We start from the raw sequence: 18,265 nt of genomic DNA, 5'->3' as shown, positions 1-18,265 counted from the left end.
AGACATGGTCCTTAGTTATTTATTTATGTTGGACCAGTCCAATATGACTGTCAGTTGAAATAAACCTTTTGTTGTAAGGAAACTTGTTTAATTTGTGCAGCATATTCCTAATCCATATTCCATTATCTCTTTTGTAATTACATATGTTTAAAAATATCGGAATTCATGTTGATGTTCTAATATCACATTCTGTGAATGTCTTGCAACACTAGGGTTGTGTGTGTGTCTGTGTGTGTTGGGAGTGCGGCTGCTAAATGTCAAGGTCCGGGAGGCGATTGATGCAGAACGTGTGTGTGTGTGTGTGTGTGTGTGTGTGTGTGTGTGTGTGTGTGTGTGTGTGTGTGTGAGTGTGTGAAAGAGACAAATATAAAAAGCTTCAAGTAGACTCTAATAACATAATCATATTGTTTCTTGTACTTAAATATCTAACTTTACGGTCACTATCTGTTTCTTCTTCCCAATCATATTCATAATGTATGATTTCCAAAATACCTATATAGCCTACATCACATATGTTATGTAAGGGTATTTTGCTAATACCTATCATTTACAAATGATAGATACACCGAGGATGCCTGATCTATGGTCTAGGGTGACCAGACGTCCTCGGATTTAGGGGAAAGTCCCCGTTTTCGATTGTCTGTCCCTGACCAATGTTGGAATAAAATGTATTCATATCATGTGTGCATAAACATCATTATATTCACGTAGTGTATTATATAAATCATGTGTGTTAAATTCATTATATAGAGAAAGACATTATATAAGAAAGACATAGTTTACCACTCCCTACCTTTAATCCCTTTCTTCAGTTACCCACCCCTCCCACCCCAGAGGTGTATTCCTACTCACGTCTTAATGGCATTCTCTGCTGGACCTGGGCGAGAGATGTGACCCATGGCCAGAATATCATAGTTCATAAAAATGCAGCGCAGTGACGATACAGACTATTCGTACACACAACGTGTGTATCCGCCATTCAACTTGTGCTGGACCCGTTTATAATGAGTCAGCCTTTTCTCGGTGAGTAGGGTCCATCACACTTCTCTCGCAGTTATAAATAGCCTATGTGACGATAAAGTTTGTTTTGGTTAAAATCAACCAATAATCGTGAGAATAATCGTGATCAAAACTTTGATTAAAATAATCGTGATTATCATTTTGGCCATAATCGTGCAGCCCTACCGTCTGGTGAAGGTTTCAGACTGCCAATATTAAAACTGAACATCAACTCTGCCACCTCAGAGTTGTTGCCTACCAACTGGAAGGTTAGTGATTCTGGCCCTGCAGTCCCATGTTGAAGTTCCAAGGGCAAGACACTGAACCCTGAATTGCTCCCACCATCTGAGTGATGAGCACCTGCACCTGTGGAAGCAATTTGGCTTGATTGGCAGCCTTGGCCACAGAGCATGAATGTGTGTGAATGGTTCCTGTAATGAATGTCAATATAAATGCTTTGAGTAGTCACTAAGACTAGAAAAGCGCTATATAAACACAGTGTATTAACATTTTTCTCGTATAGATGCAGTATGAGTCTATACTGAGTCAAATGGCTGAATTGCTCTGTACTTTTCTTTACACAGGAACCTTCTTAGGTTCACTGTGGAAGGAGGTACCAGTGTTCAGCTTTTCCCAGAGACAGACGAGCCAGTCAACATTCTTAACATTAAAAGAGGAATCGTTTCAGCACTCAATGTGCCCGTCATGGATGAGGAACAGAGCAGGCTCATGGTTGGTATATTCTCACAACTCTACAAAATGTCCCAAAATGGGCACAATTATGGAATTAGGGTTTTTAGATGAAGACACATTATATAAGATGTAAATTGGGTAAAGTAATTTGCTAAAGCAGCAATTAAGCATACAGTACAGATATACTTTAGATAACAGATGAAGAACATGAAAGAAAATGAAATGGCAGAAAAATAAAGATCACAATCTGATGAAAGTTTACAAAAAATTCAGTTGCACTTGCATGACGCTTGTCTCCTGTAATTTAAAGCTAATGTTCATGAGCTAAATCCCTAATAATATGTTTTTTGTTTTTCAGAGCACAGTGCATGGCCAATGTTTAACAGACTACCTGGTCCATGCCAGAAAGGATATTGCCACAGATGTGACACTGTCCAGAGATCTGTCCCAGTGTGACCAGTTTTACAGCAGGAAACTAGTCAACAGCCCCCTGGCCCTTCTGCAAAAACTGGTGAGATCTAAGTACCTGCCTCTAGAGTTTCTGACTGGACACTGTATTTAATATACTCTTTATACTATGTTGGTTTATACACAACATCTATTGCACGTCTATTTATCCTGGGAGAAGAATTCCCCAGTTAGCAGTTAGTTAAGCAATAGGTGACAGATGCAAGGAAAAACCTCCTTTTAAGAGTCAGAAACCTCGAGCAGAATGGCTCAGGGTGGGCGGTCCACTGCCTCGACCAGGAACATATGTAATATATGTTTCTTTGTTTATGCACCAAAGTAAATTCCTTGCAAGGGTGACTTACTTCGGCAACAAACCCTTTTCTAATTCTGATTCTCAACTTAACTATTACACTGCAGATACATTAAAATAGAATTTGGCATCTAGGTCAAATGAAAATTCCTGTGAACTACAATTGTACTTGAAGTACTTTACATTTAGATTTTACAATTACATCAAGTGTAACATTCGACCAGGAACATATGTAATATATGTTTCTTTGTTTATGCACCAAAGTAAATTCCTTGCAAGGGTGACTTACTTCGGCAACAAACCCTTTTCTAATTCTGATTCTCAACTTAACTATTACACTGCAGATACATTAAAATAGAATTTGGCATCTAGGTCAAATGAAAATTCCTGTGAACTACAATTGTACTTGAAGTACTTTACATTTAGATTTTACAATTACGTCAAGTGTAACATTCTGTAATTACAAACTGCAAATGCATGACTGTGATATTACAATCATTGTGATAATGCCTGGCTCAGGTTTAACACTTTGTAAAACATGAATTAATACAGCAAATGGAAGCCATTTAGTTTTAGATAGAACAGTATAAAACAGTAGTGCAACAGCATCTTAAACCCTCGTTGTTCTAAAATTACCATGAAATGTGTCTTGTCCTACATGCACAATCATGTGCAATCTGACCAGCAGTATACACCTGGGACTGGAATCATCAAAACTCAGTTTATTTGACTTACAAAGGATAAAACTGGGAAGAAACACAATGACCAGTCAATTAGATATTAATGAGTCACAGACATTATACAATGATTATTGTAAAAACAACATAACTACACAGCACTGTAATGCGGTAGTATATAAAGTAGGCTAGCTAACAAGTAAGATGAAATAAAGGAAATACGTAATGTATTGTTATACAGTGTGCGTAGTATAACCTGTATTGTTAATCTAAATAAACTAAAATATACTTACATGTGGCACAACCCAAGATAAAAGTGGCAAACCAGCTTACTGAAGCATACCGTCAGTCTAATATGAGCAATCAATCATCATCAAAAAAATACATATTGCACATCAAACTTTCTGACAACAATTAACAGCGATATCAGAACAGTATGTCAGCCTCTATTACACATACGGAGAATGCTAACAGAGGCATGTAACGTTGAAGATTGAATCGGATAATATGGAGAGATGATAACACAAACCATGAGGCTTCCTGCTCACATTCAACTTCCTGACTAAATCCCAGGGTGCCAACGTCTCGTCACTTCCAGTCTGGATTACTGTAACTCTCTCCTCTTTGGTCTCGCTCACAAATCCCTCCATAACTTCAATTGGTCCAGAATTCAGCTGCCCACATCATAACTCAAACCCTCCATGCACCACATTACTCCTGTCCTCCAACAGCTCCCCTGGCTCCCGGTCCAGTTTCGTATCCAATTCAGAGTCTTCCTGTTTGCATTCAAGGCCATCCGCAACCTCGCCCCCCCATATTTGTCTGATCCCATCCAGCGTTCCACTCCCTCCTGCTCCATTAGATCCTCTTCTTCCATACACCTCTCTGTCCCCTCCGCCCATCTCACCACAATGGGGGGCAGAGCATTCAGCAGCTCTAATCCCTGTCTCTGGAACTCATTACAACCCCAACTCAGAAACATTGATTCATTCCCCCATTCCAAGTTTCAACTCAAAACACATCTGTTTAAAACTGCCTATTCCACTTGAATGTCTATTGCTCTGCCTTTTCTGTTGTTTTTGTTGTTGCTGTTTTTAATGTATGAATACCCTGTACGGCGTCATTGAGTGCCGAGAAAGGAGCTTTTAAATAAACTGTATTATTATTATTATATACCATATAATAGGGCTGCACAATTATGGCCAAAATGATAATCACGATTATTTTTATCAAAATTTTGATCACAATTATTCTCAAGATTATTTTTTGATTTTTTGATTGGCCATTTATAACTGAAAGAGAAGTGTGGTGGATGCTACTCACACAGAAACGGCTGACTCATTATGAACGGGTCCAGCACGGGTTGAATGGCGGATACACATGTTGTGTGTATGAAATGTCTGTATTGTCACTGCGCTGCATTTTTATGAAGTATGATATTCTACAGCAGCTCCGTCTCACACCCTGTTACTCTACCAACTGAAGTTAGTTGCACTCAATAACTTCTTCTGTGTTCTTCGCCGTGGCGGCCGCAGTAGCAGAGTTACCTGTAAACACTGTTACAAAAACAGGTTTGCCCCTCATACTTAACAATATACAGCTGTGTTAATAACAATTAAAACTGTAGACAAATGTCAGAAGTGTGGACCGATGCTGTGTTGCGGGGCAGCGCGGAGAGTAAGAGTAGAGAGAGTAGAGGAGAGATAAAACACAGGTACGGATTGTCAGACGAAATGGGTCGTGCAACGCAAAATTTAATCATATCCATATAAACAGCATTGCAGCGATGCAAGGACATTAGCACTGGTGTGTCCTAGAGGAGCTAACAGCTAACAGACGCTAACTAGCACCGACTAGTACTGGTCAATGCTGTTGTCTGAAAAACAACCCAGACGGGACCAAATGTTGCGTTTACTGCTAAACTGGTAAACCTTGAGACCGACGTATAACCGACTGCTGTCTGTCGACTTTTCCTCCCGTTACTCTGTCCTCTGTGACTGTCTACATCTAGAAACTAAGCCGCACGGGGTGCAGTGAACGACTGACTGGCAAATGATCTCACAGGGGTTACGGAGCGGTAGATTGGCTATGCAAAATACCCGGAGCGTTCTATGAAATGACGCTTTAAAAATCGCTCGATCACGCAAATTTGATCGTGGGAAGTCAAAATCGCGATTTAAACTCGATTAATTGTGCAAGCCTACTATATAATAAGAGCTCTTCCAGATCTGATGGTGCTTGACGATTTAGAGTTTTGTAGGTCAGAAGAAGGATTTTAAATTCATTCCTGGAATTTACTGGAAGCCAATGCAGAGAAGTTAATATGGGAGAAATGTGATCTTTTTTCTTAGTTCTTGTCATAACATGGCATATTGGATCAGCTGGAGAGTCTTAAGGGACTTATTTGAGCATCCTGATAATAAGGAATTGCAGTTGTCCAGCCTGGAAGTAAACAAATGCATGGACTAGTTTTTCTGCATTGTTTTGAGACAGGATTTTCCTAATTTTGGCAATGTTAAACGGTTGAAAAAATTAAAGGATATATCCTGATCAACAATAACTCCTAGATTTCTGATCTAGTGTTTGAGGCCAGGGCAAAACCATCCAGAGTAACTTTATCTTTGGATAATGATGTTCGGAGGTGTTTAGGGCCCAGCACAATAACTTCAGTTTTGTTTCAGTTTAACATCAGAAAATTGTTGGTAATCCGTGATTTTATATCTTTAATGCATAGTTGAAGTTTGGCTAACTGACTAGTTTTGTCTGGCTTGATTGATAAGTATAATTGGGTGTCATCTGCAGAACAGTGTAAGTTAATTTATTGCATCCTAAAAATATTGCATAGAGGAAGCATATATAATGATCCAAGCACTGAGCCTTGTGGAACGCCATGGCTAACTTGAGCTTACCTGGAGGATTTATCGGTAACATTAACAAATTGAGATTGCTCAGAGAAATAGGACTTAAACCAGCTCAGGCCATTCCTTTAATGCCAACTAAATGTTCTAATCTTTGTAATAGGATGTATGGTCAGTATTGTTGAATGCAGCACTAGGATCTATCACGACAAGTACGGAGACAAGTCCTTTGTCTGAAGCAGTTAGAAGGTCGTTTTTTCACCAGTGCCGTCTCTGTGCCAGCATGCATTATAAATCCTGACTGAAAGTCCTTAAATAGTCCATTTCTATGTATAAACTCACATAATTGATTAGCGACCACATTCTCAAGGATCTTGGAGAGAAAGGGACGGTCAGATATAGGTCCATAGTTGGCTAAGACCTCAGGATCAGGACCTCATGATTTTCATAACTACTTTAAATGACTGTGATACATAACCTGTTAATAAAGACAAATTGATCACATCAAGCAATGGAGTGCTGACCACGGGTAACGCTTCTTTGAGTAGCCTTGTTGGGATGCAGTCAGAGAGCAGTAGATGGCTTAGCTGAAGAGACCTTCAGCATTAATTGTTGAATGTCTATTGGTTAAAAGCAGTCTGAGTTTATGCCAGGTCTTGTCATTCTTTCTAGCAGTCCTGCATTTAAAAGTGAGCCGTTAGAAGTTGAGGGCAAAGAGTGATTAATTTTATCTCCAATTGTTTTAATTTTATCATTAAAGAAGATCATAAAGTTGTTGCTACTCAGATCTATAGGAATAGACGGCTCAATAAAGCTGTGACTGTCTGTCAAGTTTGTCTACCTTCAAGTTTTTGTGGGATTTGTTTTAATTTTGGATTTTGGGAGTTATACCAAGGTGCTGATTTACTTTGCTTCATCATCTTCTTTTTGAGGGGGGCAACATAGTCTAAAGTTTTCCGTGGGCAAGCCGTAGAACCATCTACAAAATTATCAATTTGGAGGGACTAAAGTATTTATAACATTTTTTTTAAAGATTTTATTTGTGGAAATAAAGACCTAAAAAATTGATCACACACAAAAAAATCAATTACATGCAGCAAAGGGCCACAGGTTGGAGCCGAACTTGCGGCTGCTGCGTCAAGAAGTTAACCTCTATATGTGTCTGCCTGCTCTACCAACTGAGCTAACCCGGCCACCATGGGAGTTACTAAAGTTAACATAAAGGTCCTCTGTTATATCAAAGCACGACATTGAGCTAAATGCTTCTTTTTTTTTGTTACTTTAGTTATAGCACTGTCATATGGGCATCTAGTGTAGAAGCTTTTATCTATTTTGTATAGTCGGGTAGTAAGAATTAAGTAAGTAAGGTTCTCACACCTCCTTGCATGTCGGGGTTACTGGCGGATGCCGGTCTTTGCAGCCATTCATTTGCGTGGCACTCAGACACTGCACTCATGACCAGTGAATGACCAATGAAAACAAAACTCTCTGCTGAGTTGAACAATACCTCACACAAGAGTCTGCGTTAAATAGATCACCAGTTATGAAAGGGGCTCTGCAGAGTTCAATGATACCACACAAGACGCTACCTTAAACCGTTCTAAAAGGGGGCGTGGTCCGTGTGAGTGGGGGGGGTTAAAGTAAAGGGGGCTCAATATCACATGGAGACCACACATTACAAGTTTCATGAAAGTCGGATGATGTTAGAAAGCTGATTTCCTGTTGCCAGCCGGGGGCGCTATGACCAAAGGTCAATTTTTGCTTATAGATGTCCTCACGCCTAGACCTTTGTCAGTCGTGAGAAATTTTGGCCAAATTAGACAACGTACACTCAAGTTACAACAACTTCTTTGTAAATTGAACAATGGGTGCCACGCCCACACCGTTGGACAAAAACTTAAGCTTTTAATTAATTTTAAGGTCTTGAGATGGAACTGACCAAATTTGAAGTGCATTAGATGAAATCTCTAGGAAGAGTTTGTTAAAGTTTAGCACCTTGACTTTTAGGTCTACTTCCTATTGCCACTAAAACCAATTAAGGGGTGCTATAGAGCAATCATAATACTCCCAAGCCTAATTGGGAACTCAGATTAAAGAATTTCCTATTCTATACGACATTGAGAGTTTTTGTGCATTTTAAAGTCCTAAAACACGTAAAATGAAAAAATTTGCACAAAAACCAAGATGGACGACTTCCTGTCAGGTAGAAAAATGTCAACAAAAATGCTCCATGGACTTCAAGATGACACCTACAGTATGTTCCCTCAAAAATTCTCATTTTGTTTTGGACTCATGGAGCAAGTTAGGAGGCACTATGGAGCCTGGCAACGCCAAAGCCCAATCACTACAGAACTTTGTAGTTTTTGCTAGGTCTGACAAGTTATTGTGTGTGTGTGTTAATAATAATCTTTACAAAAACAAAAGGTTCCTTCCACTTTCAACGCAAGACACTGTTGGGGCCTTGCATTTCGTGCTTGGGCCCTAATGAAGCCCATATAAAGTCCAAACGGTCTTGTGACCTCTCTTGTAAAATAAGAGCATTGTGTATGTGTTTTTTACAGCATGGCCCCATGTCTAAACTGATCACAAGCACTCAAGACTGCAACTACCAGTTTGATAACAAGGGAAAGCACATCACAACAGCCATGTGCACAGAAAAACACATCTACCTGCCATTTTCCCATAAGTAAGTCATCATCTGAGTGCAGATGTATGTGTATATAGTGCACTGTTGTGTATTTTGTATCACTTTCTAATCTGCCTTGCAGGGGCAATGGAATATCATCTGTGGTGACCCAGGATCTCAACTTTCAAAGCTCCAAAAGGATCAATAACAAAGCTTTTGGTGAGTGATCATTTGCAGCATGTCTGCTGTGCCTGGTATCTATACGTTTAGTTCATTTCTCTTTGCAGGAAATTTCAAAATGAATGTGAAATGTTTACACACAGATGTGAACCCGAGCCAGAGCAAACCACTCTACTTTGAAGAGCCTGATGATAAAGCTCCAATACAGACAAAGGATGCTGTTCTGGGCACCCTACAGGAGCTTGTGGCTCTGGCAGGCACAGATCAAGGTCAAAAAAGGACTAGCCTTTTCCATAAGCTGGTGTCCAGCCTGCGTGTCCTAAGGAATGAGACCCTGAGCCAGATAGTCACAAAAATGTTTGATATGTCAGGCTGGCTCACCCTGCAGGCCTTGTTTCAGTGTGGAACCACAGAGTGCACCAGCGCCATCCTCCACGCTATCAGGACCTTTGATGGGTTGTCACCAGAAGTGGACGCTCTAGTCTATGGGCTGAGTCTACAGACTGGCCCTGATGCCACACGTGTCAGAGATATGCTCAGCATGGCTCAGTATAAACAGAGCAGGGCAATTATGTATGCTCTAGCCAACACAGTCAAGAAGTAAGCAAAATACTATTTAATGCTTGATTAAAACTGATAGTTATGACACAAAATGTTTTTAAATATTACTAAATATTTATTTATTATATAAATATATATTAATGAAAAATATATTTGTTTTGGCCAACTTCATAACTGTTACCGTTGACCACTAGAGGGAAACACTTACATTTACTGTATCTTATTTTAAAATTAACATATTCTCTGTCTGTCGCACCTGGCACAGGTTCTATAAATCAGAGGTTACTCCAGTGGTCACAGATGTGTCAAAGTTCATGGAAACACTCTTACATGACTGCATCTTTGATGATGACTCTGACTTTTCCTCTGACCGCGAAGACATGTCCTTTCTTGTACTGAGGGTACTTATCATTCAAGCATCTAATTGACTGTAATTTTGGATTGAGCTAGTTCTTGTCAGTGAATCTGGTTTAAGGGTGCATTCTCTCAAATTTCTTTTCGAATCTCCAGGTTGTTGGTGTCATGGGTGAAGCCATGCAAGCTGTCAGCCCCAGTCTGATTTCCTCCATTTTGCGTTGTGCTAGGAAAACAAACATTCCCTTATCAAACCAAAAGGCAGCTATACAGGCCTTTAGGTTGATGGATATTAATGATGAGGTACAACTACTTTACACTAACACATCAAGAACACATTGTGATCATATGGTCACCACAGCATATGTTGAGGGATTTAACTGACAAAGATTCACGTTGTAATTTAACATTTGGTCAACCACAGGTCAGAAACATTTTATTGGAGGTGTACAAGGATACTAAGAGCCCTGTTGAAAAACGTGTAGCAGCCTACTTGATTCTGATGAAGAACCCAGACCAGGCCCTAGTTAGAGACATTCTATACAATTTGAGTGAGGACCAGCTCAAAAGCTTTGTAGTTTCCCACCTGAAAAACATTGGCAACTCTGGTGAACCACAAATGGATCAGTAAGTAATTGACCAGCAATATTAGCTAGTTTAACAATATGCAATAATATTTATAGCTTCTTAGCACATGCAAATGTATACTTTTGTGATAATTATGGAAATACAGCTTTATTATATAAATATAATAAAAAAACAACAGAATAGAATACCTTTATTGTAGTTGCACAATGTACAAGGAAATTTGCTATGCATCTCCTCTAAAGGTAATTAAAATTCCACACATGCTTGCGTGCTCACACACTGCAAACATTGTGCCAAATGCTATTTACACATTATAAATACATTATTGCATGTTATATAATTATCGTACATTTCCTAGGTCCGTTTGAACTTTATGGGGCATGGAAAATAAAAAGGACAGAATATTGAAATGTTGTTGTAGCACTGTGTCATCTTACTACAACATTCTTTATTCTCCTTACTAAAGACTCAGAGAGTACATTGAGTTGGCCTTGAAAGATCAGCCGTCACCCTCAAACAAGGTATTTGCTGGCATGTCAAGTAACTACAAAATAGACTCTCCCTTGGGCTCAGTGCAAAGTAACATCATATTCGATGCTACGGACACCTTACCTAAGGAGGTGATGCTGGAGACAACTTTAAAGGTTTTTGACTACAACTATGACATATTTGAGGTATGTTTTCAATAGAACTCTTTTATAAAAACACACAATTAGTTTCATAAAGATATTACATCATTCAAAATCTCCCCCTTCAAGATTGGTGTTGATGGAACAGGATTTGAACCAACAATTGACGCTCTCTTTGGAGAGAATGGTTTCTTCCCTGACTCCATCTCCAAAGTCATGTACTGGGCAGGGGACAAAGCCAAGATGCTCAGAGAGGTTTTGGCTAAAATGGCACCCGAAAGAGACAGTATGAAGAGACAGGTGAATTATGTTTGGACACATAATACATATTGTCCTTGTCTACACTACCAAATGAATACAACCCTGCCTGTACTTGGTATGAAAGGTGCATGCATGGCCAGACACTAATGCATACATCTGTACTATCTCTCCAGGTTCCACAGGATCTTCTGAAAGATATCACAAACAGCATTCAGAAGCTTATGGATGACGTGCATTTCTCTTCAGCTCCTGAAGCCATTGCCTATCTCCGGCTTCTAGGAGCTGAGCTAGGATACATTAAGACAGGCGACATGAAAAAGATGGCTGAGACTCTGTCCATGTACTACAATGTTTTCATCAAGGTGCTACCTGTCAAGGTCAGATGTGGTGTTTCCTAAAATACTATTCTGAAAAGAAGAGAACGAAATACAGTTGCATTTTTACATCCCCAAAACAGGCCATGTAATGACCACACACCAATCTGCTTCAGGTTTATTGACAAGGCTTTCTACTTTAGTTGATCATAGTCTGATAGTCTTCCTCCAACACATCAAGCTGGTTTTTGTAACCTACTCAGAAGAAGCTCAGTCTCTGGAGACTTAGCTTGGAAATCGGAGGGTTGCTAGTTCAAGTCCCACCTACGAACCAGAGAGGTGCCATTTCACCTCTAAAACCATGATGTGGTATCTAGGAGGAATATGCCAAGAAATGCATTTCAACTGCAATGTTACTGCCAAGTAACATTGCCTTGTGTTGATGTTGTGAAGCAAAAGTGATTGTGTCCCACACCAATCTTTTGTAGCTCTTCTTCTTGGCCTGAGTTTATAAAGCAGTTTACAAAAACACAATTTGATAGTGGACTTCCATGATGTCACTAGCAAAAGACATTTTTCACTCAACTTATCGTTCATACAACCTGTTTGTTTTCTTTCCAACAGGCCTATTTTGCATTGACATCTAGCACTGAAAATGAACTTTTTGGCCACTACATCTTCATGGAGAACACCTTCTTTTTACCCACTGCCTCTGGCTTTCCTCTAAAGTTCTCCATGGCTGGTGTGTTTGCACCTGGTGCCAAAGGAGGCCTGACCTACTCAACTGCTAACACAATGGTAAATTGGCTCCTCTTCATCTTAGTTTATATGTAAAATAATATGTTTTTACATGTGAATTGCTGTTTACAGATTTTCTGTTGTGTCCTCCTCTTAGACTGACTTGTCCTTCATGCCTTCAGTTGGGCTAGAAATCATCACCCAAATGGGTGTGCACATTCCAGACTATGTGGAGGCTGGAATTGAGATGCACACTAACATTTATCATGAGAGTTCTCTCAATGCTAAAATCACCATGAGCAGAAACCAGATGAGGCTTATCGTCCCTGCCCCTAAGTCAAACACTCAGTTGTTCAGTATTAGGTCAGTGGCACCTATAAGTATAGTCAGATAACCAAAAACACTTTCAGTGGTTGCCACTAAGTCATGTTGTTCTCTCTTGCCTCTTCTCCTTTCTCTCTTTTTCAAAATACAGCAACAAGCTGCTATTAGTGTCCTCCGGTCAAACAAAAATAATGCCATCCCTGGTGGAGGACCGGACTGACTCATCTGACTGCCAGCCCCTTTTCTATGGTCTGAAATTATGCACAATAGCACGATACTCCAATGCTACTTCAATGGACCAGGCCCCATATTACCCCCTTACTGGAGAAAGCAGGTAAGAGAAGGTGACTTTAGCAAATGTAACTTGAAACCCCTTGGCCTTTTTGATCTGAGTTTTAGATTTGATTAGACAGATTATTGATCCTAAATTAGGAAATTCCAGTGCTACAGCAGCAGAATATAAGACACACAGCACACATTCATAATATACAAGAAAAATTATTCCAAAACTATTCCAAAATAAAGATAAATAAATACAAAGGAAATAATGTATATACAAGTGGCAAATAAAAATGTACAACCTACTTAAATAGTATTTATAAAGATATAAGTATAAGCTAGGTTTGTGCAAGCTGCACTTAGTGCAGTACTGTGATGTTGTTACGGGGGGTATGAGGATTGGACCCAATTGCAGTGAGGAGGAGGCAGGCAGGAGTAGGAACACAAATAGTTTTATTGTCCAAAACACAACGTAAGCCTCGATGGAACGAATATCCAAAGTCCAAGGAGGAAAAGGAAAACACCCAAAAAGATCCAAAAACAAACAACAACCAGGATCAGGGAACAGGAACAAAATCGGAACGCTGCAACAAGGTGACGTAAGACGGGTGAACAACCAGAATGATCCGACAAGAGACAAAGGAAACACTGGGGTTACATACAAGAGGTAACGAGGTAATGGGGAACAGGTGAGACATCAGGTGGGTCACATTAGGGCGGGGCAGGACAATCAGACAGACAAAGTAAAGCTAGACAAAACAAGACAAGACAGGAAGCCGACTACCACAATAAAGCAGGAGCATAAACACACACAGGGAAACATAAGACAGAATCTATGACACCAGACTAGGGAGAAAACCGGGACGACAACACAGGGAAGGCAAAACCGGAAAATAACCCCAAACAAAAACCCCAACCCACAACAGATGTGTATTAGTTTTATCTAACAGTCAGTGATGAAGTCTTAGAGACTTGGATTGCCAGTGGTAGGAATGATTTCCTGTAGCGGTCAGTGAGACACCGAGGCTGTCAGAGCCTCTTGGAGAAAGTGCTCTCCTGTTGGTCCAGTGTGGGGTTGAGAGTGGGGTCGGGCTTATCCATGATCGATAACAGTTTGTTCAGTGGCCTCCTCTCCACCACAGCTTCAAATGTCTTCTGTTTGCAGCCAATAATGGAGCCAGCCTTCCTGATCAGTTTGTTCAGCCTGTTTGTGTTGCTGGCTCTGATGTTGCTGACCCAGCAGATGGCGAAGAACAGAGCTGGCCACAACAGCTTGCTAGAACATTTCCAACATTGCGTTGCACACATTGAAGGATCTCAGCTCATCCCCTTTTTTCCATTTCAGCCTGTTGTCAATGTTAACACCCAGGTATTTGAACTCCTCAACCATGTCCATATCGCCACCCAGAATGCAAAGGGGCTACAGAGTTGTTACCTTACTCCTGAAGTCCATTACTATCTCTCTGGTCTTATCCACATTCAGCATCAGGTGATTCTTACCACTTCTTTTTACTCCCTCTCCTGTTTATCCTTTATATACCCAACAACTGCAGAGTCGTTAGGAAACTTCTGTAAGTGACAGGACTCAGAGTTGTACTGGAAGTCTGTGGTGGAGACATCACATTCCTCTCTAGAACCCCTGTACCACTCACCAGCACATCGGACACAACACTGTCCAGACAGACAAACTGTGTTCTGCTTGTTAGTCAGTGACCAAGGAGATTATGGACGCACCTACCCCCATCAGCTGCAGCTTCCCACCCAGTGGTGGCTGGATGGTGTTGAATGCACTAGAGAAATCAAAATGATACTCAGTGCTGCCACTCCAATCCAGATGCAAAAGGAGCTTGGGGTGGCAGTTGCTCAGGTAGCTGGAGAGATGCCAGATCGCCTCCTGGGCACTGCCAAGGTGCTCTTGAGCAGGGCACTGAACTCAGCTGCTCAGGGCGCCTTTTCAGCAGTTGCAGCCTACTCACTTTGTAAGTGTCTGCATGTGTGTGTATTTCAGGCCTGTGTGTAATAACAACAGAGTGTAAATTGTAATCGTCCACTCACAGACGAGACAAATTGTAGAGGTCTCAGGTAGGACAAGACCAGCCTCTCCAGACCTGAAAGCTGTCTTCTTCTCATTTAAAAGAACCTTCAGGCAGGCATGGATTGGCCACCGGGAGTATGGGGAGATTTCCTGATGAGCAGGTCTATTTGTTTTGGCTGAATGGGCCGCACTCCGGTCGAAAATAATTTTTCTTGGATCAGCCAATAGAGAGAAGAGAGATTACATGATTTGCCCACTGGTTTGTCTCTCATCTGACCACTGGCCAATCACATCCTACTGTAGAACACTTCTATCCTACAATAGAGACAGAGAGCGCATTTAAGTCCCGCCACCCACCGTGCGGGAATGATTGTGATTTCAATTGGCTCAGCTACCAGAAGACTTACAACTTTCAGACATGTTGCTCACATCACATCTGCGTCGTCAAGCTCAGTCGGAGGCTGCGCAGTATCACCCAAAAAGTGCTTCTAATAGACTTCACTGCTCTCCGCTGCAAGTGTCCATTCATTGTACTGTCTAAGCAAAAAACACAGGATTTAAGCACATCAAACGATTATAGTTTGATTATTAGCTAACTATTATTGATTATTATTAGATTATTAGCAAGCTAAGGCACTATAGCTTTCTGACTTACCCACATTCCACAACAAACTGCATAATGTGTACAAAATGCAGCTTTAGCTTAATTTACAGTCTTGTGCCTTGTTAACTATGCAAGACATATTGATGACAGCCGTGCTCCACCCTCAACATTTACCCATCTTGCCATTAGGAGCCAGGCAGCCTTTTCGACTCAGTGAGTACATTATCATACTCTTTTACTTACCAGTCAGATTAGAGAGAATATAAGGGGCTGGTATGCAGGGTTCAAAATTAAGTGTTTGTCCACCAGCCAAAATACTAGTGAATGTTAAAACTTTACATTGTTTGGCTGGTGAGGAAAAGCACTTTTACGTAGAACAGGAACCATTCACACACATTCATACACTGTGGCCGAGGCTGCCATGGAAGGTGCAGGGCTACCAACTCTAACGCACTGGTAGTGAGACACGCATTTGACTGGTTTCACACGCTCACACGCCACAACCCTGATTTCTCACGCTGAAGTGTCAACCCGGTCGGTCAATTTTCTGAAAGATGAGTTTATCTCTAGGTCTAGCTGTGGAGCCACTCATGATCAACTAGTTGTGCCTTCAGAGACTGCGATGGGGTTCAAGAGTGCTCCCTGTCTGTGAAATTTTCGAAATGTCGCAAACTGAAAACATTTTTTTCACAATCCATCCCAGGTGCATTTCCCCGGCTTCAGGTATGTGCTCTGAGTATCACAGTCCAGTCTGTCACTTCCTATCCACTCTCTCTGTAAAGATAGAGGTGAGCAGCGGCTGGTAGTGTAGCAACTTCAGTTCTTCGAGTGGACTCGCTCTGTTGTGGGCAGTGACGCGTTGCATCTGTGCGTAGACCTCTAATAATGAGCAGCGTACAGCCACCTCTAAACTTTGTCAGAGACCAGAAACCCAAATGGGCCACGGTGTTTGTCAGACGGTCGGAATGAGAAACTATCATTTCAGCGGAGAAATTACATACACAGCAGACTATATTACAACTCTCCAAATCTCGGACAACAGAGATGGGAGGAGTTATATTTTGAATGTGCACAAAGTTGTAAACATGAGCAGAAATCTGATGAAATACATCTGATCTATACTATACAATATATACACGATACTGCGTATGGGCCACTATTGTGCTTCTCTGACATCTTTGCATCTCTAAATTTAACTGTAAATAATTAATTCAATGTTTAATAAAATATACAAATAGTCTTTATTTTCCTAAAAAAGTAAATACAGTAAGTGGGGCCCAGAGGATGAGGGCCATAAATTACTGAGCACAAAGGTTAAAGGATTAGAATTTATGTAAATCCGTGGTTCTCATTATTTATGTAAGGGGCGCTTATTATAACGTGGAGTGAAGTGCTGCTAAGGAACTTTTCAAAAGCTAAGGAACTTTTCAAAAGAGAAATGATGAAATGGTGAGTAGTTCACCATTTCATAAGCAGTCCGTGCTCCAGGCAAGACGACCATTCACGCGCTCTGCTCCTCTGCCTCACGTGTCCAAAGGGGAACTTGTCCAATGGAACTCACTCGCTAACCATGTGTCAAAAAAAAAAAAAATACAGAGCAGGACAATATTCTATTACTCTCTCAATTACTCAATCTTACCAGATCTGGGAATACAATTCTTATTCATGAACCGTAGTAGCTGAAATCCTTATTTTAAATCTTTGCATTCACTGTATGACAATCCAGCACTAGCTTGCCACATAGTAATTTAAATGATCTCTTAACATGGAATAGTATTTCAAATCCCTAAACTCATGTTCAACACCGATTGTTTTTTGTCCCCTTATGCACATAATACCTTTTCACACAATGCATTAAACAGAATTAATAGCAGAATAGAAAAATTTGAGAACCTTACGTATTTAACTCAGTAAAACACATCTATTGCGATATGTCTGCTAGTAACACAAATGTCGAACACGTGTAAAACACTCACCGGAGAAAAAGAATACTCCTTGTAAGTAAACTCCTTGTTTTAATTTCGGCCCCTTTGGGTCTGCTATTCCTTCGTAGAAGCAGGTTTGGTGGGAGAAAAACCTTTTAACTTGCTCTAAATATTATTTTCTTTGTAACTTTTTCTTACTTAGTGTGAAAAATCTAAATATAGATTCAGATACAGAAAGTTAAACCTGTGTTGTTTTCTCAGGTTTGCAGTTGAAATCCAACCAACAGGGGAAGTTTCAGAGTACACTGCCACCATCACTGACGAAACGCTCAGAGATGGTAGAAAGGGTCGGCATAAAGTACACTCTCTGACGCTAACCCTAAAAGCAGAAGGTACTATAAGATTGTGTGTGTGTGTGTGTGTGTGTGCGTGCTTGTTTGCGTGTATGTAAGAACGCATGTAACGGGCCAGCCAAGTATAACAAATAATTACATCCAGTACCCAACATGACATCATGACTTGTGTAAACATATACGCCGACTTTCTTGAGCCAAGTGACGTATTATATGTGCGCATTTTGAGCTATCCACGTTTATGTCTACGCTATATACAGCGGACGTAAACATATACGCCCCTTGCCGTGATATCGCCACTTATCATGTTATTGCGAGAAGAAAGGGACGGTTGAGGTTAGGGAACGTGACACCAGGTGGGGTTTAGGAAAAGAAGAACAGAGTTGGCTTTAATAAAAAAAGAAACCAATGGTTGACTTTAGGAAACGTGAAACAGTGGGCGTTTCTCAATACCAAGTAAGCAAAGAACGGACTTGTGTTCTTGGGGAGACCGTACTTGCTAGCTGT

At 40.6% G+C, this 18,265-nt stretch overlaps 1 protein-coding gene across 3 annotated transcripts in view; it reads left to right on the top strand.

Moving 5' to 3' along the window:
• The window catches only part of apoba (apolipoprotein Ba), a 58,114-nt gene that overhangs the window by 7,294 nt on the left and 32,555 nt on the right, over positions 1-18,265 (top strand). For 2 of the 3 annotated variants that reach the window (XM_034859324.1, XM_034859322.1), the window contains exons 5-19: positions 1,584-1,731; positions 2,051-2,203; positions 8,549-8,673; positions 8,756-8,832; positions 8,937-9,393; positions 9,620-9,755; positions 9,865-10,011; positions 10,133-10,335; positions 10,763-10,970; positions 11,055-11,225; positions 11,360-11,563; positions 12,125-12,298; positions 12,396-12,601; positions 12,714-12,896; positions 17,667-17,797. In XM_034859324.1, coding sequence (XP_034715215.1) covers positions 1,584-1,731; positions 2,051-2,203; positions 8,549-8,673; positions 8,756-8,832; positions 8,937-9,393; positions 9,620-9,755; positions 9,865-10,011; positions 10,133-10,335; positions 10,763-10,970; positions 11,055-11,225; positions 11,360-11,563; positions 12,125-12,298; positions 12,396-12,601; positions 12,714-12,896; positions 17,667-17,797 — 2,723 coding nt within the window. Of the gene's footprint in view, positions 1-1,583; positions 1,732-2,050; positions 2,204-8,548; positions 8,674-8,755; positions 8,833-8,936; positions 9,394-9,619; positions 9,756-9,864; positions 10,012-10,132; positions 10,336-10,762; positions 10,971-11,054; positions 11,226-11,359; positions 11,564-11,991; positions 12,299-12,395; positions 12,602-12,713; positions 12,897-17,666; positions 17,798-18,265 lie in introns of those variants that run through there. The other variant, XM_034859323.1, reaches the window with a different exon arrangement.

This window comes from Etheostoma cragini, chromosome 20, assembly GCF_013103735.1.
Source record: "Etheostoma cragini isolate CJK2018 chromosome 20, CSU_Ecrag_1.0, whole genome shotgun sequence".
In the NCBI taxonomy this organism is placed as follows: Eukaryota; Metazoa; Chordata; class Actinopteri; order Perciformes; family Percidae; genus Etheostoma; species Etheostoma cragini.
The sequence above is the reverse complement of the archived record's forward strand: the minus strand, read 5'-3'. Positions and strand labels throughout refer to the sequence as shown.